We start from the raw sequence: 23,083 nt of genomic DNA on the forward strand, positions 1-23,083 counted from the left end.
TGTTATAATAAATATCCCCCAAAAACATATATAACATTTTTTTTCCCCTCAGTTAAGGCCGATACGTATTCTTCGACCTATTTTTAGTAAAAAAAAATCGCAATAAGCGTTTATCGATTGGTTTGCGCAAAATTTATAGCGTTTACTAAATAGGGGATAGTTTTATTGCATTTTTATTAATTATTTTTTTTTTACTACTAATGGCGGCGATCAGCAAATTTTTTCATGACCTCGACATTATGGCGGACACTTCGGACAATTTTGACACATTTTTGGGACCATTGTCATTTTCACAGCAAAAAATGCATTTAAATTGCATTGTTTATTGTGAAAATGACAGTTGCAGTTTGGGAGTTAACCACAGGGGGCGCTGTAGGAGTTAGGGTTCACCTAGTGTGTGTTTACAACTGTAGGGGGGTGTGGCTGTAGGACTAACGTCATCGATCGAGTCTCCCTTATATAAGGGATCACTCGATCGATACGCCGCCACAGTGAAGCACGGGGAAGCCGTGTTTACACACGGCTCTCCCCGTTCTTCAGCTCTGGGGAGCGATCGCGACCGTGCAGCTAAAAACAAATAGCCGCGCCGTCGTCCCGGATCGCTCCCCGAGGGAACCTGACCGCCGCATGTAGCGGGGGGGGGGGGGGTCCCGATCGGACCCGCGGAAAGGCAAGGACGTACATGTACGCCCATTTGCCTGTACGTGCCATATTGTGGACGTACATATACATGCGGCGGTCGGGAAGTGGTTAATAACTCGCCTCCTTAGACAACCATACAAATATTAAGTCATTTTCTTCACTGATACTTTTTTGCTTTATGTTCTGACAAGGAGCACATAAACACTTTTTATACTGCTTGCCTTTTGTGCTTCACTTACTTGTTTCTATCCCTGTAGCGCTTGTCGCTTTCTCTCATGACTTGAAATAAAGAATCTCATCACTGCTACCACTGTAATGCTTGGCTCTTAAACCATTATTTCAGTGATTAGATCTTGAAGTGTGATCTCCAATTGCCTGGCAGTTTTCATCCTCAGTTCGCTTGCAGCGACCCCCAGCAAACGAATTATATTTGCAATTTAAATCTCTCGACAAAGCTGCATCAATAAAGTCCAGATAGATGATCTTCACTTTTTTAACTACTTCACAGTAACGCAACCTTAGTGCAGCTAGTTGACGCATTTCAGCCTCAGTTGGCCTTAGTCATTGTTATGACTAAGACCAACTGAGGCTGAAATGCATCAACTTGCTGTACTAAGGTTGTGTTAGTGTGGAGTAGGTATAATGTGAATATTTGTACGAACAATATACAGAATTGCAGATCATATATCTGGACTTTATTGGTTCCTTTGTATGGCTGTGGATCATGTACCTGTTTGCTCAGGGGATTTTCTGAATTTATTGTGTTGTATCACCATCTGTTTCATAAACATATTGGAGTCTTGACATAGATCCATTGAAAGAACAGACACTCGCTTAAAAAGAATGAAAAATAAGTTGCCTAACTTATAACAGATGACAGGTTACAGAAACAGCAGCCTCAGGTCTTGTAGTCTCAGGATTGCCCATTATTTATCAGGGACTGACTTACATCTTGCCTTGAAACCCGATGAGTTTCATTGGTCATAATGGCAAAAGCCCCCTGGCCAGACAGGTTGTGAATTCACCATTTATGCTACACATATCAGACTATGCAGCCACTCAGTGTTTTGTGACATCCAAATTTAGACTCCAGTAACTCTACTCCAGATGGTAAATATAACACTGAGCTAGCTGATTACTTAATTTCTCTGTAGTAAGCAGAAATGTTTCTCGGTAAATATTAATATCAGTTGCAGCCCAATAACTTTATATGAAGATTGTATATTAATCTAGCAATGCAACCTATTATTCTTTCAAATCTAAGCGTATAAAGGCAGAGTTCTGTCTCCTGAGGTTCTTTTGCTGGACAATTGTACTGTAGTTATAACTCTTTAGTACAAATTTAATTTAATTGCACTTTAAAATAGAACACCGATTGGGACTATTGTTGACAGTAGGCTCCGATTTTGAAATGCGATTTGACCTGAGGCTGTCAATCCACTTGAGATGCCTCCTCTGTCACCTTTTTTCTTTTGGTGTCAGGAAATCTTGTTATAAGAGAATATTGCTCATGGCAGAGGAGCGAAGCAGCAGACAGAAATTACACTTTGTGCTGTTATTGAGACAAGTACATACTATAGAATGATTTGCTTTGTTCATATTTCATGTATGAGGTGTACAACCACTTTAAGTTCCTCTCATTCACAGTATACTGTCTTTTATTGGGCACAGTTGTGAGATATAGTAAGATATTAACACATTTCTGATCAGTAAAATTGTTTTCTTTTTCTTCCCCTTCTAGACGATGAGATCCCTGGAGGTCTAGATTCAGATCTGTTTTCTGACACGAGCAGCATCATGACTACAAGTGACATGAGTGGAAAATATTCTCACAGTAATTCCAGAATCTCCTCGTAAGTGGCTGTTTACGATAGGCATAACGTTTTTACACACTTCGAAAGTGTTGTAACTTGAGACCTAATTGTTTCGCATGTAGAAGAACTTCGAAAAACCGTCGAAAAGCAGAACGGAAAAAGCACAGCCTAAAAGAAGGAAGTCCCCTAGAAGATGTGGCTTTAGTAGAGGCACTTGGAGAAATTCTCCGCACAGTGGATAAAATGAAAAGTGAGTGTATGCACCCATATTTTGTTTGAAATTTTATAATTAGACAGTTCATTAGGCAGTGGAGGTTGATCCTGAATGCAAAAAAGCTCCGCAAGCCTCTTTTTCGTGATTAGCTTAATATATCGAAATTCACATTAATGTCTTGCCTTCAGTACCTGCCATATAAGAAAAGCTGCAGCATCACACGGCTTGTTTCCATGGGCTTTGACTAAAATTGCTTAAATCTGTTATAAAATGTTCTGCTTTCCTAAAGCTCATTTCTTTATTGTACATCACAGGACACAGAGCAGGTTATAATCATTACTATCTAAGTTATGCGCCACCTATAGGTGAAAGGACACTGGCAGATTAATCAAACAGGAAGTTCTACTCCTATCAGTGCCGTCTTTAACACAGGGCAAATGGGGCATCTGTCCAGGGCCCATTCATTGTTGTAGAGCCCCAAACACTGATAAGTCAAGTGGATTCGTTTTCTCCCCCATTCTATCCAGCTCGGCGTGGGGTTAAGTCATGTCCCCGCAGGGCCTCTTCAATTGGCCCACCCCTCCCCCTTAGCTCAGTCTGAGTGGACTGAGTCTCTTTCCCAGCCATGTGCTGCATTCTGACCCTCCCATCCCTCCTCTGAGGGCGGCTGACATCGCTCTGCACAGTGAGTAGATTGTCTCCCTCTGAGACACTTTGTCTTACCCTGAGCTGTTGATTGGCTGCTGCGTCAGAACTTCTTAGAGGGGGTAAGGCAGGGCTGCTGGGTTATGTAGTGCAGAGCAGTGATTGACAGCTGTAGGCTCAACAATAACCCCCCTCCCCGCTTCTCCGTCCTCAACAACAACCCCCACCCTCAACAATAACCCCCCTCCCTCCCTGCCTGTCCAGCCTCAGCAATAACCCCCTCCCCACCCTCAACAATAAGCCCTCTCTCTGCCTGTCCAGCCTCAGCAATAACCCCCTACCTGCTTCTCCACCCTCAGCAATAACCCCCTCCCTGCTTCTCCACCCTCCAGGGAGGTCCTGTAATTATGGGGATAGTATGGGGAATGGGGGTCCTATGTAGTGATGTGGGTAGTATGAGGGGAGGGAGTCCTGTGTAATGATGGGAGGGTGAAATTGCATGGGGGACCCCAAGAAAATGTTTTCCCAGGGTCCAATCAATATTAAAGATGGCCCTGCCCCCTATACAACCCCTTCTATACAGGAAGTACCTCTGTTTTTTCACCAGTGTCTGTAAGGTGGTGGTCACTGATGTGCTATATGTGCTCTTGGATGTCCGAAATGGTTCTACTGAGAATCATGGACTTCAATCGGATCCATTTGAAAAGCTGTCTGCCAAAATGGATGGTACCCCAGCCTCGGTGAATATGAGAGAAGAATCTTTGAGGTTTGCCTGTGGATTTTTGTCCGAAGACATGTTCTGCATACACAGCAGAACTTTTTCAGCTCTTTACCACCACCCTTTGGGCAACTTCTGCTATTGTTGTCTGATGTTTAGCATTTGTTCTGAGCATGCGTGTTTGAACTTTGGATTTTAGTCCGATGGACTTGTGTACACACGATCGGATGATCCTCCATGGGACATTTGTTGTCGGAAAGTTTGAGAGCATTCACAGCGAACATTTGTCCATTGAAAAACCGAAAACAATTGTCCGATGGAGCATACAGACAGTCGGATTGTCCGATAAAACACGTCCGTCGGACCGTTGTTGTCAAAAAGTCTGATCATGTGTATGGGCCTTTACAGTGCTGGACCCTGTGTAATGGAACCCTGTGCAGTGTTTGTTCTTTCCAGCAGGGTGCTATACAGGTCCAGGGGAGTGGACCCCAGTTTAAGGGGGGCTGAGTGCTTGAAGGTGTTTTATAGCAGAGCTCGGGTGAAGGTTGGACTCCTGTTATGATTCAGTGTCTTGTGGTGGGAATGGTAAGTTTGCATTTGCAGTTAAAAAAAAACGTGATCTGGTTATTTTCCCAGTGGCCACTGGGGCAGTATGCTGTGTGGTCTGGCCAGGTTGTGCTCTGTGTGTTGGAGTATTGGGCTGCAGTTTTCTCATCCAGCCACTAGGGGGGGTGCAGGCTTGTTCGGTATAGCCTATTCTTGTGCAGTGTAGGCAGGCAGTAGAAAGGCGGTCATTTTTTATGTTTGAAGTCTATGGCTTTATAATGAGGTATGCGTACTACCTATGGGAGAGCTGGGAGACCAGACAGCACCATTTATATACTGTATTGGTAAATAATTTGCATAAAAGTATACAGTAAAACCTTGGTTTGAGAGCATTTTGCAAGATGAGCTAAATATTTTAATACATTTTGCCTTGATATACAAGCGATGTCTTGATATAAGAGTAGCGTCATGTCACAACTGAGTATAAAAGAGAAGAGAGGAGCCTCTAAGTGTAGCAATATGGTTACATTTAATGAAGGTACAACATTTAGCAACTTATTTCTACACTTAGAGGCGCCTCTCTTCTCTTTTATACCCTGTAAAAAAAATGATTTTATATATAAGTGCTTTGGATTACAAGCATGTTTCTGGAACGAATTATGCTTAACATTTCAAGGTTTTGCTGTACTTGCCTAATCCGGGGGGCTTGTACAACTGTTGGTCAATACACCCCTGTACAGGCACTACATATGCACCTCATCTAAAGTCCCAACCTTCCCCCCTCTCTTTTTTCTGTACAGGTATTGGTGCACTTAAAGGAGTTGTGTCTCCATGGTAGCGTGCATTTGATCCGAGTTTACATTTAGGCTGCATTGAAGTGCCATAGAGGTTGCATTTAGGATGTGTTGGATGTGCTTGGCTAGTCCTGAAAAACTAGTATGGGGCCAAGTGCAGGTGGGCATAAATATGACATTATGGCATGCATACCTGTATAATTGCATTGAACTGCATACATTCATATTTGCTTTGTACTGCATACATGCATATGATCGGCATACATGCATTTTTTGCATGTTGATATAGAACTGTGTACATGCATATGGACTGGCATACATACATACATACATACATGCTTATTTGCATTGAACTGCATATTTACATGTGTATTTGCAAGAAATTTTGAAGAAATCTTCCCAATAGAGATACAGATTGTAATTAAAACCTGACAGAGGCTTAACTCTTCCTGCTCCATCTAAAGTTTTGGCTGAGATTGGGCTTTAAAGGCACTAGGGAAGGGGACTTGCTGATCAGCTATTTCCAATTAAAGTTTGAAGATCCAAGTGTTGCTTTTCGTTAGAAATGCCTGCAGTATGCTAACAGCAGTAATGCCCAGTAGCACATTGTAGGCTTACTGCCAATTCTTTCTCTTCGCAAACTGATAAATGAGTGGAAAAAAACAAAGCATTGTTTGGAAACTAGTTAGTCAATACTGCCCTAGACCAGGGTTTCTTAAAGCGGAGGTTCACCAGAATTTTTTTTTTTAAAAAGCCAGCAGCTACAAATACAGCATCTGCTGGCTTTTAAAAAATGGACACTTACCTGTCCAGGTCGCCCGCGACGCCGAGCGGTAGCTCGGCTTTCGGGCGTCCCTCGCCGCCATCCTCGGTAAAGGGAATCGGGAAGTTAAGTGCTGCGGCTTCACTGCCCGGTTCCCTACTGCGCATGCGCGAGTCGCGCTGCGCCGTTTCCACTGGTCCCCGTTGTGTTCTGGGAGCCGAGTGTTTCCCAGAACACAACGGGGGGGGGGGTGATGCGGAGGGGCCGGACTCCCGCAGGAGTCTATACCAGAAAGTGGTGCAAATACCTGTTTTATATGGGTATCTGCACCCCCTCCCCCCTGAAAGGTGTCAAATGTGACACCGGAGGGGGGGAGGGTTCCGAAAAGCGGAGGTTCACTTTTGGGTGAACCTCGGCTTTAACTAGGGTTACGCTAGAGGTTCCATAAGCTATTATATATAATAACATATAGTTTTGTTTTTTTATTTGTAGGGGGGTAATTCTCAATGACCGCAAGTGTAAGGGGCATTCTTTCTACTGACCATCACACTAATGTATCATGAGCTGTAGATATATTACATTTTAGCAGGGGTTCCCTGAAACCGGAAAGTTATTTCAAGGGGTTCTCTGTGTTGAAAAGGTTGAGAAAGGCTGCCCTAGACACTTTGGCTTGCTGTTTTTACTAAAAGTGGTACATGTGTGTTTATTACCTTGGTTGGTGGTGTACCTCATTAGACAACCTGTTTTTCTGCAGCCGAGGTGACCTGTCTCCTGAAAGTGCTTGTCCTCTTTGGTTATGATACTGAAGCCAGACATCTTCAAAAAGCATATCGTGAATTCCTTCAGCTGATAGAGATATCAATACCTGAAATCTGGATTCCTAATAGCCAGACAAATGCAGCAACACCGGTAAGTTTACTACTTGTGTAGGGTTTGGGTTTCTGTAGACAGGAAATTAGTTTTCCCCTAACCAATTTTTAGAAAGCTAGTGATAATTCCTTGTCTTGCACATTGTGAATCCCAAAGAGTTAAGGCTGTAGTTTAGGTATCCCATACACCCATCCACTATAATGGGAGTTCAAGGCGAAAAGCAGTATAATTAGCTACATGTCTGAGCATCTGCCCCACCTTTTGCCTTTAGAACCACTTCGAATGATTCACAATGAAAATGACCCCCAATCTTTGTGTGAAAAAACTGAAGCTTGGCTATAGGCCACTTCATTGTTCAGCACTTTATTTATAGGAAGCACAAGGGAATGTACAAATATGCCCCACACCTGAAAGTATAAGAATGTTGATGGCACCAGGCAGAAGGGATCAGGTCCACTACACCTTGCCTGTGCCACTCTGCAGATAAAACTTCTTTAACCACTTCCCGACCTCCTCATGTACATATACGTCAGCAGAATGGCACGGACAGGCACATGTACGTACATGTACGTCCTCTGCTAGACGTGGGTGGGGGGTCCGATTGGGACCCCCCCCCCCGGTACATGCGGAGGTCGGGTCCGCTCGGGGAGCGATCCTGGACGACGGCGCGGCTATTTGTTTTTAGCCGCTCCGTCGCGATCGCTCCCCGGAGCTGAAGAACGGGGAGAGCCGTGTGTAAACACGGCTTCCCCGTGCTTCACTGTGGCGGCGCATCGATCGGGTGATTCCCTTTATAGGGAAGACTCGATCTATGATGTCATTCCTACAGCCACACCCCCCTACACTAGTAAACACACACAAAGTGAACACTAAATGTTACAGCGCCTCCTGTGTTTAACTCCCAAACTGCAACTGTCATTTTCACAATAAAGAATGCAATTTAAATGCATTTTTTGCTGTGAAAATGACAATGGTCCCAAAAATGTGTCAAAATTGTCCGAAGTGTCAGCCATAATGTCGCAGTCACGAAAAAAATCGCTGATCGCCGCCATTAGTAGTAAAAAAAAAAAAAAATGCAAAAAAAACTATCCCCTATTTTGTAAACGCTATAAATTTTGCGCAAACCAACCGATAAACGATTATTGCGATTTTTTTTTTTTTTTACCAAAAATAGGTAGAATACGTATCGGCCTAAACTGAGGGAAAAAAAAATTATATATGTTTTTGGGGGATATTTATTACAGCAAAAAGTAAAAAATATTGCATTTTTTTTCAAAATTGTCGCTCTATTTTTGTTTATAGCGCAAAAAATAAAAACCGCAGAGGTGATCAAATACCACCAAAAGAAAGCTCTATTTGTGGGGAAAAAAGGACGCCAATTTTGTTTGGGAGCCACGTCGCACAACCGCGCAATTGTCTGTTAAAGCGACGCAGTCCCGAACTGTAAAAACCCCTTGGGTCTTTAGGCAGCAATATGGTCCGGGGCTTAAGTGGTTAAACTCCAGCCCACCTGCCACTCCAGCCATAATGACACCCCCAGCCCTCCTGATCCCCCCTCTCAATACCATACCCTCCTACCACTCCAGCCCACCTGATCTACGTAATACCATACCCTCCTGTCCCTCTAGTGCCATGCCCTCTTGAGACCCCAGTCCTCCTGATCCCTCTGTACTGTGCTCTTCATATCTCCCAGTGCTATATGCTCCTGACCCCCCCCCCCAGTACCTACCTTGCCCTTCTGACCTCCCTGTGCCATGCTCTCCTGACCCCCACCATACATTATACTACAACCTCTGTACGCTGCCCTACATTCTAACCAACCTCTGTACGCCACCCTACAAACTACTTGCACTGGCCAGAAATCAGAGCAGAAAAAAAAAACAGCCTGCAGTACCAGATGTTTTGCTTTCATGATGAACTCCAGCATCAGATTTGTGGTGTTAACCAATTGCTCCCCAGACATGAAAAAATTGTGAATGAAAGTCAATGTGCCGAGTTTCTCACTAAAGCCAACTTAGGGTATGTTTATATATTTACAGTGATATTGGTTTTAGTAGATTTTTCTAGGTATTTAATGCTGTCTTTACTTTGCTAGTTAATTTATAAAAAAAAAAGAGGGAGCTGCACCCCGGTGATCTTTGATCTCTTCAATGTTGTCCAGGTAGATCTCCATCTCTCAAAGGTTGCCACCCTCCTTATTCAATTGTACATTCAGCTAATCACTGATAATTTTGGGGTGCAGCTTTAATTATACTCCTGGTGCATTTTTTTTTTTTTTTAGGAATGGTGCTTTTTTTAATGTTGAACTAAGCATTATTAAATTCACTGCTCGCAGCAAGACCATATATACTTTGCCAAATCCTTGTCTATTAGCCTTAAAAAATGGAAAAAAAATAGCTTGACAGATTGAGCTCCCATTGACCTTAATGGGGGGCAGATTTGGCATTCAAATGATATGTACAGTCGAACCCAGGCATGTTTGGCTCAGCCCTGGTACTAAAGTATTCCAACCTTTTTATCACCCTAGTCAAAAATGGGAAAAGTTCTGCTTTACAGACCTCATGAAGGGGTGAACTGTGTTTTGTGATGGAATACATATATGTGTAGTGAAATAAATAAACATGAAGGCTGCTTCAAACTACATAATGTACCCAATACTTATTTGTATTACAGGTCCTAGGTCCTCATGCAACTGCTAATAGTATAATGACTTCATATCAGCAACAGAAAAATATAAAATCAACAGAACAAGGTAAGCGTTTACTTTTTGTGGTGTTCTTATTGGATCAATTCCTATTTTATCTAAAGAAAATTAATACCACCCTTGGATCACTCTTAAAGTGATTGTAAAGTCTTGTTTTTTTTTTCTATAAAAATAATAAACATGTTCTACTTACCTGCTGTTGCAGTGGATTTGCACAGAGCAGTCCGGATCTTTCTTTTCTCGGGTCCCTCTTCTGTGATCCTGGCCCCTCCCTCCTGTTCAGTTCCCCGCACAGCAAGCAGCTTGCTATGGGGGCACCTGAGTCACAGCTCCCTGTGTCCATTCAGACACGGAGCCCCACCCCACTCTCCCCTGATTGGCCAGTTGGCTTTGGTGGCACTGCTGTGTCTCAGCCAATCAGGATGGAGAATCTTGGATGGCTGAGACACTCGTGCACAAAGAGGGACCTCAGGTAAGTGTCAGCTTCACACAGAAGGCTTTTTATCTTAATGCATCAAGATAAAAAAAACTTTTGCCTTTACAACCACTTTAAGTTCAATGAATTTGTTATGGCCTCTTTCTAACACCAACATTGCCTAAATATTAGGTAACATAATAAAGTTGCCACAGTGCAGGCATTTGTTGTTGTGGTTTTTTTTTATATGTTTTAGGTGAGAATGCATTTATTGGAAATCTTTTAATGATTATTTTGTCTTTGGCAATAGATAGGTTGTTTTAAAATCAGACAGTGTTGATTGTAAAACGAAATTCTCTCTCTTTACCTGATTTGTATGTTTATGTCATTTTGTCTTTCAGATTCTGAACTGACTACAGCTCCAAAGCTTTGTAAAACCACACAGTGGAAGCTTGATCTGCTTGATTAGGACTGGTCAACCCTTAAGTCTTAGGGAAAATGACTTTAAAAAAAAGATAATGCAGCTACTTAAGAAGATCTACTGACCAAGATGCGCCATGCATGACTGTTTTAGGCAAGACAGTATTCAGTCTTGCTAGCCCTAATATTATTTTTCCTGGAAAAGCAAAGAATATGGCTACTTCAAGCCTTCTGCAATCTAATATTAATGTTCAGTAGTGAATAAAACACAAACATTATGCTAAGACCATAATGTGAGGATTTTTTTTTTGCTTCAACTATTTTAGGTGCCTTTTGAATTGTTTTTTTACGTCACTCTTGTACTTATTAGGTAGAGCTAAAGTCAATATTTGACTTTAGGTTCACTGCTCAAAAAAAAGTAACAACCCTGAAATGCACTAGAACAGGATTTCTAGGTCAACTGGTTATTACTTCTCTAACATTTATTTGGCTACTGTGTAAAGTGGAATTACAGCTTACACCCAACTAGCTTTAAATTGTTCCTTTCCCCCTCTTATGCTGAGTAACCAGTGTAAAAAAATATGCATATACCCATTTTCAGCGCTCTCTGATCACATGATCCATCTCCCCCTGTGTCAGCCAGCAGCAGCTGCAGGGAAGAGGAGGAAGCTCTCTTCTCTCCCCTGCAGTCGCTGCTGACTTTTACAGGATCACACGGCATGCAAGATGGAATTTCACTGTTGCATAGTGTCTTTAATTCCTCCTAAAAAATGGAAAGTTATGTGAGTGTACTTGGCCACTCAAGTGCCTTAAGAGTCGTAGTTATATGTGAAAATAGGCTAAAAACTTTCTCTCAGCACATTCAATCCAAAAAAGCAGCAGCTTAAAGTGAGATACACATAGATATGAGAAGCAGCGCTAAAATAGTCCAAATTACGGTAATGCAAAAGGATCCTTGCTTGAATATCATGACAATCTGTTTCTAGATTTAAAAGTAGTAAGGTAAATCCTTTTCCCAATGGCACCACATTCACATCAAAAGGTGTACCGGCACCTTAAGAAAAACCTGCTTACCATATAGCAAGCAAAATAGGCATATGGCTATAGCCCAGCCAATGCTTTTACTTGCATGGATGATCTTAGGAACGATTATCACACGATAGATGGCTGTAATGTGTCTCACATACTGGCACCACTGTGTAGTCTGTGACCATCTCTTTCAGCAAATGACCCAAAAAGAAAGACTGGCCATAGTGTAATATTGTCTGACTTTTTAATAACAAAAAAGGTTAAAAACGTACATTTGGTTGGTTTTCAAATCGCATATAAAAAACAGAGCTGGCTGGCTTGCAACAAGCGCCCGTCCTAGTACGACAGCATGGTGACGTCATCACGTAACCTCCATCTGACGCTTTTCGTCACACATGACGTTGTCCATGGGGAAATGTCATGTGTGCAAAATAAGGCATTTCTGCCTCTGACTGCTAGTGTCAGAAGATTTAGAGTGAGATTTGGTGATGTCACTACTGTGCTGCTTACTGTTCTTGCTGAGGCACTTCCATGAGGAAGCAAAGTCCTTCCTCTGCCAAGGTGGCCACCTCCATACAGAGAGACAGAGCAGAACAAGGCATGATAAGTCAGTAATAGGGAAATGATCAGCTGCAGGAAAGCTAGATTTTATTTCCATCATTTACACTTTCAAAATTACAGAAAACAAAAAAATGGCGTCTGCAAAAGTTTTGGCACCCTGCAGAATTTATAGCATGCACTGCCCCCTTTGCAAAGCCGAGACCTGCCAGTGTCATGGATTGTTCTCAATCATCGTCTGGGAAGACCAGGTGATGTCAATCTCAAAGGTTTTAAATGCCCAGACTCATCTGACTTGCCCCAACAATCAGCACCATGGGTTCTTCTAAGCAGTTGTCTAGAAAACTGAAACTGAAAATAGTTGACGCTCACAAAGCTGGAGAAGGCTATAAGAAGATAGCAAAGCGTTTTCAGATGTCAATATCCTCTGTTCAGAATGTAATTAGGAAATGGCAGTCATCGGGAACAGTGGACGTTAAAGCAAGATCTGGAAGACCAAGAAAAATCGGACAGAACAGCTCGCAGGATTGTAAGAAAAGCAATTCAAAACCCACGTTTGACTCCACGATCCCTCCAGAAAGATCTGGTAGACACTGGAGTTGTGGTACACTATTCCACTATAAAGAGATACTTGTACAAATATGGTCTTCATGGAAGAGTCATCAGAAGAAAACCTCTTCTACGTCCTCACCACAAAAATCAGCGTTTGAACTTTGCAAATGAACATATAGACAAGCCTGATGCATTTTGGAAACAAGTTCTGTGGACCGATGAGGTTAAAATAGAACTTTTTGGCCGGAATGAGCAAAGGTACGTTTGGAGAAGAAAGGGCACAGAATTTAATGAAAAGAACCTCTGTCCAACTGTTAAGCATGGGGGTGGATCAATCATGCTTTGGGGTTGTATTGCAGCCAGTGGCACAGGGAACATTTCAGTAGAAGGAAAAATGGATTCAATAACATTTCAGCAAATTTTGGATGGTAACTTGATGCCATCTGTGAAAAAGCTGAAGTTAAAGAGAGGATGGCTTCTACAAATGGATAATGATCCTAAACACACCTCAAAATCCACGGGGGATTACATGAAGAGGCGTAAACTGAAGGTTTTGCCATGGCCTTCACAATCTCCTGACCTCAACATAATTGAAAATCTATGGATAGACCTTAAAAGAGCAGTGCGTGACAGACAGCCCAGAAATCTCAAAGAACTGGAAGACTTTTGTAACGAAGAATAAGCAAAGATTCCTCAAACAAGAATTGAAAGACTCTTGGCTGGCTACAAAAAGTGTTTACAAGCTGTGATACTTGCCAAAGGGGGCAGTACAAGATATTAACTCTGCAGGGTGCCCAAACTTTTGCAGACACCATTTTTTTGTTTTCTGTAATTTTGAAAGTGTAAATGATGGAAATAAAATCTAACTTTTTTTGACATATTATAAGAATGTCTAATCTGTAATTTGATGCCTTTTGGAGATCTTTCCATCTTTCCTTGGCTTCGTTATGCACATTAATACAAATTTTTACCTGGGGTGCCCAAACTTTCGATCCCCACTGTATACTGCAAAAAAACTGGTTGATCCTGCCGTTTGCTGTCCCTCCCTCCTATTTGTGTCCCTGCTGCAGCCGGAGATTGTATAGAGCCGCCATTGTCACAGCTAGTGAATGTGCTTCATTTTCAGTGCCTTTCTAAGCTGGTCATTTTCTCCTTGTTTGCATCTTGGTAATCCACATCACTTGTGGATGACCGTTCTCTTCCTGCCCACATATTGCAAAACACTGGTCTGTGCTGCAGCCAAAAAAAGTCATGTGCCCCTAGATTTGAAAGATAGGAAAAAAAAAAAAAAAGGTATTTATTGCTCTTATTCATAATGTAGTTTACATGTAATGAATGGCTGCTGATGTGATGCTGTAACGGTATAAGTGTTTATAATATTTTTAATATATTTTTAAAAGTAAGTGAGACTTCAAAGACAGTGCAAGTGCTGAGGCAATGGCAGCAGCTCTGGACTTGGAAAGCACTCCGGGCAAAAAATGTATTACATTTAAATAATGCAGTCTTCATACCTTTTATTTTTTTTAGGGTAATTTTTATTAATTTAAACATACATGGAACAGGTTACCCATTGATGGGTGAGTGACACAATATTGTTTCGCAAACACAACTTAATGAATAATATGTACATCGGTAGAAATCCCATCAGTGGGATTAAACATAACAGCTGGTGTATTCACAGACAAAAAAGATCATGGGTTCTGATGGCAAAATAGAGAGCCTGAGTATGGCACATATAAACCCAGTGGAGTGATAAAAGCAGGGTTTGACAAATTTGCTTGGAATCTAGGAGCCAGCTAAAAAAGTTAAAAGCCAGAAAACGCACCCCGTCCCGACGAGCTTGAGCGCAGAAGCGAACACATACGTGAGCAGCGCCCGCATATGTAAACACTGTTAAAAACCACACATGTGAGGCATCTGTAACTCAGAACATGCAACCTGCAGATTTTTAAACGTCGCCTATGAAGATTTTAAAGGGTAAAAGTTTGTCGGCATTCCACGAGCGGACGCAATTTTGAAGCGTGACATGTTGGGTATGAATTTACTCGGTGTAACATTATCTTTCATAATATTAAAAAAATGGGGATAACTTTACTGTTGTCTTATTTTTTAATTAAAAAAAGTGTAATTTTTTCCCAAAAAAGTGCGCTTGCAAGACCGCTGCGCAAATACGGCGTGACAGAAAGTATTGCAACGATCGCCATTTTATTCTCTAGGGTGTTAGGATAAAAAATAATATATAATGTTTGGGGGTTCTAATTAGAGGGAAGAAGATGGCAGTGAAAAATGACATTAGAATTGCTGTTAAACTTGTAATGCTTAACTTGTAATACCAACGGCCACCACCAGATGGCGCCAGCTCACATCTGGTGGTAATAACTTGTAATACCAACGGCTTACCACCAGATGGCGCCAGCTCACAAACAAAATATGTTTTTGTTTTGTTTGCCCACCTTCCAAGCCAAGTCGCCAGGACACTATTTCTAGTCGCCATGGCGACCTGGATTTGTCGAGCCCTGGATAAAAGAATAGTACAATATAGTCATACATGCAGCAGATTCAAACCTCAATATTCCCTGAAATTGTATTCATCCCGCTACATCAGACTTTCTAAAATGTTTGGACAATCTCTATAAATATAGGTCGATTTATACATAAGTAAGGCCTTGGTTACTAAATGAATCCACCTGTAAAAACTAGGAGACATCTATTGGGGGTATAAATATTAGGTAAGGCTAGGTTCTCTTCCATAAAAGCAGTGATAGAAGACCAGAAATGGCCCACACTGGGACAAAGCCAATATAATATGAAAAGAATGACCAGTAGCCACATTGCATCTATAATACTCTGCTGTCTTCATACCTTAATCCAATATGTTCTTCTGTCCATTCACCAGTCTGTCACTGAAAAATCCATTAAGACTTTTATGAATTGCAGGAATCAGTTCCCTTAACATCCACAATATAAGACGCTATCCTACATTTCCCATTGTAGTGCTTTGCAGTAAGAGATGTTGTAATTACTCCACCGCTCGCTGTAGTGGGTGGATCCAGGAGTCTCAGGCTCCCAGTCTGAGTTCCCCACTTTTTCAGCTTCTTTTGAGAGTCTCCAGTGTCCTCATACAGCGACTGACAGGCCAGGAGTCTCCTAGTGTGTTTTGGGTCTCTATGCCTGTAAATGAACACTAGGCTCAGTGTAAGTGCCTCTCCCCACAGCCAAATGTGATATTGATCTGTAAGGAACAGGTAAGGGGCTTTGTTTTCTTTCAGGGTGTTCTATTGTTAAATAAAACTGTCATATAATTGAATATAATGTGATAGCAATATTAACAATGGTATATTAAATGGTTTATTACTAGTTCAGATGTGGGCGTGTCATGAGCGCATTCACAATATTTACCCACAATCGCGTCCATTCACTACAATTCCCATGGCATCACGGGAACTGTAGTATCTCATGGCTGTGCAGTGTGAATACAGGATGTAACGTTCATGTCTGCTTACTCCTCCTCCTGGAGCTGGCAAATGCTGTTATTTTATGAATTGGAGCTATGACGTCACAGATAATTCTACCAATTTAGCTTCTACATGGTGAGGTTTATATCTTACTTGATAAAAGTTTACATAGTTGATACTGATTGCTGTTTACAGTTTGCAACCCAGAGTTCAGCTTTAAAGGATAAGTTGATTATCTTTCTCTGTCAGTGTGTATCTACCTGTCTCTACGAGCACACAGATACTCTGAAAAGTCTACTACATGGCACCCACCATCTACTGAATAATAAATGCACAATTTTCTTTCCTGCAAAATGATGTGCATTTATTACATTCTTTTTTTTTTTTTTTTTTTCTTTTAACCACTAGCCGACCAGCCACCGTCATTATACGGCGGCAGGTCGGCTCTCCTGGGCGAGAGCCCGTAGCTATACGTCCGCTCTTCGAGCGGCCACTAGGGGGCGCGTGCGCGCCACCGGAGGCGCGCGCCCCCCGCTCGCCCCCGACTCCCGTGCGTGTGCCCGGCGGGCGCGATCGCCGCCGGGCACACGCGATCGCTCGTTACAGAGCGGGGACCGGGAGCTGTGTGTGTAAACACACAGCTCTCGGTCCTGTCAGCGGGGGAAATGCTGATTTTCTGTTCATACAATGTATGAACAGAAGATCAGTGTTTCCCCTAGTGAGGCCACCCCCCCCCCCCCCCCACAGTAAGAACACGCCCAGGGAACATACTTAACCCCTTCCCCGCCCCCTAGTGTTAACCCCTTCACTGCCAGTGGCATTTTTATAGTAATCCAATGCATTTTTATAGCACTGATCGCTATAAAAATGCCAATGGTCCCAAAAATTTGTCAAAAGTGTCCGCCATAATGTCGCAGTAACGAAAAAAAATCACTGATCACCGCCATTACTAGTAAAAAAAATATATTAATAAAAATGCCATAAAAATACCCCCTATTTTGTAAACGCTATAACTTTTGCGCAAACCAATCAATAAACGCTTATTGCGATTTTTTTTTACGAAAAATATGTAGAAGAATACGTATCGGCCTAAACTAAGGAAAAAAAATGTTTTTATATATTTTTGGGGGATATTTATTACAGCAAAATGTAAAAAATATTATTTTTTTTCAAAATTGTCGCTCTATTTTTGTTTATGGCGCAAAAAATAAAAACCGCAGAGGTGATCAAATACCACCAAAAGAAAGCTCTATTTGTGGGAAAAAAAGGACGCCAATTTTGTTTGGGAGCCACGTCGCACGACCGCGCAATTGTCAGTTAAAGCGTCGCAGTCCCGAATCGCAAAAAGTGCTCTGGTCTTTGACCAGCAATATGGTCCGGGGGTTAAGTAGTTAAGGTGAACACAGGATATCCCTGCAATGTCTAGTCCAACAGAGTCCAGGCATGGCACTCCAAAAGCCAAGCTGAGAATGGCCATGGGGGAGACCAGTTCTAGCAGCAATGTAGATAAGTCTTGACTAGTGTTGAGCAGAATATGCCATATTCGATTTCGCGATATATCTCGAATATATATTCGAATATTCGAGATATATTCGCTAAATTCGAATATTCGTGATATTTTATCGAAATTAATTGATTGCGATTTTTCGCTATTGCGAATGCGAAAATAATTGCGATTTTTTAATAACTACGGTAGGAGCGCTCTGATTGGCTTAGAATATTCGTGATATTTTATCGAAATATCGCAACATGCGAATGCGATATTTATTGCGGAATTTCGAGATATGCTGGAGGAGCGCTCTGATTGGCTTAGAATATTCGTGATATTTTATCGAAATATCGCAACATGCGAATGCGATATTTATTGCGGAATTTCGAGATATGCTTGAGGAGTTCTCTGATTGGCTCAGAATATTCGTGATATTTTATCGAAATATCGCAACATGCGAATGCGATATTTATTGCGGAATTTCGAGATATGCTTGAGGAGTTCTCTGATTGGCTTAGAATATTCGTGATATTTTATCGAAATATCGCAACATGCGAATGCGATATTTATTGCGCAATTTCGAGATATGCTGGAGGAGTTCTCTGATTGGCTTAGAATATTCGTGATATTTTATCGAAATATCGCAACATGCGAATGCGATATTTATTGCGCAATTTCGAGATATGCTGGAGGAGCGCTCTGATTGGCTCAGAATATTCCTGATATTTTATCGAAATATCGCAACATGCGAATGCGAAATTGATTGCAGATATTTCGAAAACTGCTGTAGCAGCACTCTGAAATCGAATATGTATGATATTTTAACCGAAATACATATTGCGATTGCGATTTTTCGATCGCGCATGCGCAATTGCGCGAACAACACGCGACCATTTCCTGGAGCCTTGCCAGTTTCCAACTTATGATCGCAGCGCAATATTACAGCAACATGGTTGGAAGCAATTTCACTAAGTCTGAGGAAAAGTTGCTGATTTGTGTAAGTATTTTGACCACTGTTATTTCATCATCTTCAACTGCATTTAAGTCTAGTTTAAAAGTTAGTATATATGATCAGATATTAGTATTTAACCAAAAATGTGTCTCCTGCTTTTACAAAACTACAAGTCCCAGCCCAGCCCAGCATTTTAGTCTAGTTTAAAAGTTAGTATATATGATCATATATTAGTATTTCACAAAAAATGTGTCTCCTGCTTTTACAAAACTACAAGTCCCAGCATGCCTGGACAGCTGCAGACACCCTGGTTGGCAAATGTGTATTTAGGCACTTTTCCTTGTTATTTAGCATAATGAATTTAAAAATTTTTTGGACATAGGACGTATGCGAATGTCCTGACTTCAGTGTCCTCAAGGCCCAAGGACGTTCGAATACATATTGCCCTTTAGATGTTGCAGAACTACAACTTCCAGCATGCCTGGGAATGCTGGCACTTCTAGTATTGTAAGTTCTGCAGGCCCCCATTTTTCAGGCCTTTATGCACGGGTCTCTAAACTGTGGCACCCTAGATGCAGCAAAAGTAAAATTCTTAGCATGCACTGACAGACCGTGGCTGATGGGAGTAGTAGTTTTGCAACAGCTGGAGGTGGACTGGTCTTGAAACCCAGAGTTAGGTAACAAACCCGTAGTGTTTTGCAACCATTCTGCCTCCAGCTGGTTATTTTCTGTTGAAAAGCCTGTGGCGTGCAAAACACAACCCAAAAACTCCACCCGGTGCAAGGAAAAATTTGCACACACCTAAAGAGTGACATCACAAAAAACTGCGACGGTTGCATACGTCAGTGGTCCTCCGAAAAGGTCCCGTCTCTGACCCCCCGGGGCGTTAGGCTCCTGACAGGGAAAAGAGTTACTGTGGTCCATACAGCCGAAGCCATATGGACCCATCTCGGTCCAAGCAGCGCAATCAACACGCGAACAACACGCGACCATTTCCTGGACCCTTGCCAGTTTCCAACATTATGATCGCAACGCAATCGCAGAGCATGATGGTTGGAAGTAATTTCACTGTATCTGAGGAAAAGATGCTGATTTGTGTAAGTATTTTGACCACTGTTATTTCATTATCTTCAACTGCATTTTAGTCTAGTTTAAAAGTTAGTATATATGATCAGATATTAGTATTTCACAAAAAATGTGTCTCCTGCTTTTACAAAACTACAAGTCCCAGCATGCCTGGACAGCTGCAGACACCCTGGTTGGCAAATGTGTATTTAGGCACTTTTCCTTGTTATTTAGCATAATGAATTTAACATTTTATTGGACATAGGACGTATGCGAACGTCCTGACTTCAGTGTCCTCAAGGCCCAAGGACGTTCGAATACATATTGCCCTTTAGATGTTGCAGAACTACAACTTCCAGCATGCCTGGGAATGCTGGCACTTCTAGTATTGTAAGTTCTGCAGGCCCACATTTTTCAGGCCTTTATGCACGGGTCTCTAAACTGTGGCACCCTAGATGCAGCAAAAGTAAAATTCTTAGCATGCACTGACAGACCGTGGCTGATGGGAGTAGTAGTTTTGCAACAGCTGGAGGTGGACTGGTCTTGAAACCCAGAGTTAGGTAACAAACCCGTAGTGTTTTGCAACCATTCTGCCTCCAGCTGGTTATTTTCTGTTGAAAAGCCTGTGGCGTGCAAAACACAACCCAAAAACTCCACCCGGTGCAAGGAAAAATTTGCACACACCTAAAGAGTGACATCACAAAAAACTGCGACGGTTGCATACGTCAGTGGTCCTCCGAAAAGGTCCCGTCTCTGACCCCCCGGGGCGTTAGGCTCCTGACAGGGAAAAGAGTTAGCAACGCATATCTCCCCTATACGTGTATCCTGTGTTGTTAATAATATATTCATAATTATGCAAATGATAATGGCTGCTATATTTATGTAAAAAAGGTGGCGACCGAAATGGCAGGATATAAAATCTGTCATGTTACCCCTGTCATTGATTAATAAGGCGAGAATGCTTCCAATTGTTGAATAGCATACATTTACGTCATATATCCATAAGGCTGTCAACAAAAGTATTACAATATACTTTGTTCTTCATCTTGCAGAAGTTCCTGGAAACAGGATACGATGAGCTGCGGAGGCAGCAAGAAAAACAGGGAGTTATAAACTCCCTGATTGAGGAACTAGGCGAAGAACACACTCGCATGGCGATCCTCAAAAAGTGGTCCGACCTGAAGAGGCGCCAGATGAACCGGGTCAGGCGTATCCGGAATAAATATCATCCTGGTAAGTTATTGGTCACAGTTATGTTTTTTTTCCCCTAAAGTGTATTTTGTGCGTGTACTCGAGAGAGGAGCCGGACTGCAGGAGTTGGGAGTAGGCAGGCCTCCCCCAGAGGTAATCTGCCACCTTTCTCCATGCCCCGGGTGGCAATGGCGGGTGTGAGGGGGTCCTCCCACACAGACCGTCCTACCTGCTCCGCTTCGAAGCCCAACGGGGCAGAGGGACTCCCTATAAGGGAGTGAGAGGATTTGCCCGCTCAACCAGCCCCGTTAGTCCTTCGCCTCTCTTTTTAGAGACCGCATGGTCAGAGTGCGTGCATGTTAACCCAATTGCGAGTGCGTGTGTAAGTGTGGTGGTTTTTGTGGGAGGGAGGTGGGCATACTAAGCGCAGGCTTACCTCGCATAGCACACCCACCGGGGGCCGAGCTGAGACCACCAAACTCAATTCACATGTAGCCGAGAGCGGGATCCGAACCCCTAGCTGCAGAGGTGAATGGCTTGTCAGCGCAGTGGCAATCGCGTTGAGCCAGCCCGGGTCCCTTGGGGACAGTTATGTAAGGTCATATGTAATTAATTTAAGGTCAGATGTTGTTAACCAAGACGCCATGTTGTTGTAACATATATCACCACCAGCCAAGGTATTCATAGTACTGTTGGAAAAAAACATGGGACAGCAGACAGGAACACAGAAGTTATGTGGGAACATACTTTTCCCATTGCTTTGCATGGGACTTTAAACAAAAAGCCCGACCCTCACCAATGGGGTTAGTTAAGGGATAAATTAACGATCCTATACTTTAAGTGGACGTATTGATAACATGTGACCAAGTGTTATCGAAATATCTACAGCTGTTATGAAGTAACATGTATTTCCCATAGAGTTGAATGGGACTTTAAAGAAAAACCCTGACCAAGGCAAATGGGGGTGGGTAAGGGTTAAACCACCAATCCTATATTTGTGGCTGACATATAAGTAACCTGTGTGCCAAGTTTCATGTAAATATCTTTAGCCGTTTGGACGTGATGGTGGAACATACATACATACATGCACACACACGTTGAGTTTTATATATATAGATTCCCACTAAATTCCTGTGTTAGGCGTGGGGTTGTTATAGTAATCCCGTGTACTCCATCAAGTCCTTTTTTTAACATGAGATCGTCTGAACAAAACAAAGGAGACAAAAACAGCTCATTTTACCATGGTGGCAGCCCAGCTCACGCTCAGTCCCCTGTAGTGCCCACAAGACCCTTTAATATAACATTGTCCCATTGGTTAACTGTCTATATAAATTAATTTGTATTCATATACAATACAGCAGAGTACACAGAATTTGCATACGTCATTAGAAAACATTTTTATAATATATGAACATTGTGTTATTATAGGAGCTCCGCTACCAACTGTGCGCCCCAAGCGCACAAGGCGACAGGCCGCAGAGGAGGAGCAGGAGGAGGATGTGGAAGAGGAGGAGAGGGATGAGGAGGAGCAGCCAGGGCCATCCACATCACCACCCCCAGCTCCTGTGGAGGAGCAAGAGGAGGAGCTGCACCCCCCCCCCGAAACTTCTGGTGGAGTAGTGGGTGACGAGGAAGATGAGCAGGATGAGACGGTTAATTTTACTATCAATCAGGAGGGTAAATATGTGCACAGAGATTAATAAAATTTCAACAATAAAATGTAGCTCTAAAAATGGACAGCATTTAAAGCAGGGCTGTGGAGTCGGTAGATACATTTTTCGACTCCGACTCCTCAGTTTTATGTACTTCAGACTCCGACTCCCCGACTCCGACTCCTCTGTATTAATATGCAAATGTATTTTATAGATTCCTTGAGGGAAAGAAACGCAACCTACCACAGGACTACTGGCTGGGAAGCCAACAGTCTACTGTATTGCACAGTTTAAGCAAAAGACAAACACAATGAAAACAATCAAGTGACTGGATAGTAGCAGCAGGCTTAAACATCAGGAACATGATCTTTAACAGTTCAAAAATACAGACCACATTATTTGGCTGTTTTAGAACAAAAACAAAGCTTATCTATAATGAACCAAACAAAAAATCTGAAAAACCTAGAAATGGTTTATATTAATCTTGAAATGTAGTTCTAGGCTTAGCAAATGCAAATAAATGCAATGTAGAGTTCTAAGGAAGAGAATTGCCTCTGCCAGATCCTCTTTCATAGAGTCTCTTAAGTCCGACTTT

The 23,083-nt window shown here is 42.3% G+C and overlaps 1 protein-coding gene across 2 annotated transcripts in view; it reads left to right on the forward strand.

The window, feature by feature from the left end:
• The window catches only part of ELP1 (elongator acetyltransferase complex subunit 1), a 133,067-nt gene extending 122,235 nt beyond the window's left edge, over positions 1–10,832 (forward strand). For both annotated transcript variants that reach the window (XM_040325453.1, XM_040325461.1), the window contains exons 33-37: positions 2,384–2,495; positions 2,579–2,706; positions 6,891–7,045; positions 9,680–9,758; positions 10,527–10,832. In XM_040325453.1, the coding sequence (XP_040181387.1) occupies positions 2,384–2,495; positions 2,579–2,706; positions 6,891–7,045; positions 9,680–9,758; positions 10,527–10,594 (542 nt within the window). In that variant the 3' untranslated portion in view covers positions 10,595–10,832. The remainder of the gene's footprint in view (positions 1–2,383; positions 2,496–2,578; positions 2,707–6,890; positions 7,046–9,679; positions 9,759–10,526) is intronic.
• Positions 10,833–23,083: the final 12,251 nt, after the last annotated feature.

The sequence above is a fragment of the Rana temporaria genome, chromosome 1 (assembly GCF_905171775.1).
Source record: "Rana temporaria chromosome 1, aRanTem1.1, whole genome shotgun sequence".
Lineage (NCBI taxonomy): Eukaryota > Metazoa > Chordata > Amphibia > Anura > Ranidae > Rana > Rana temporaria.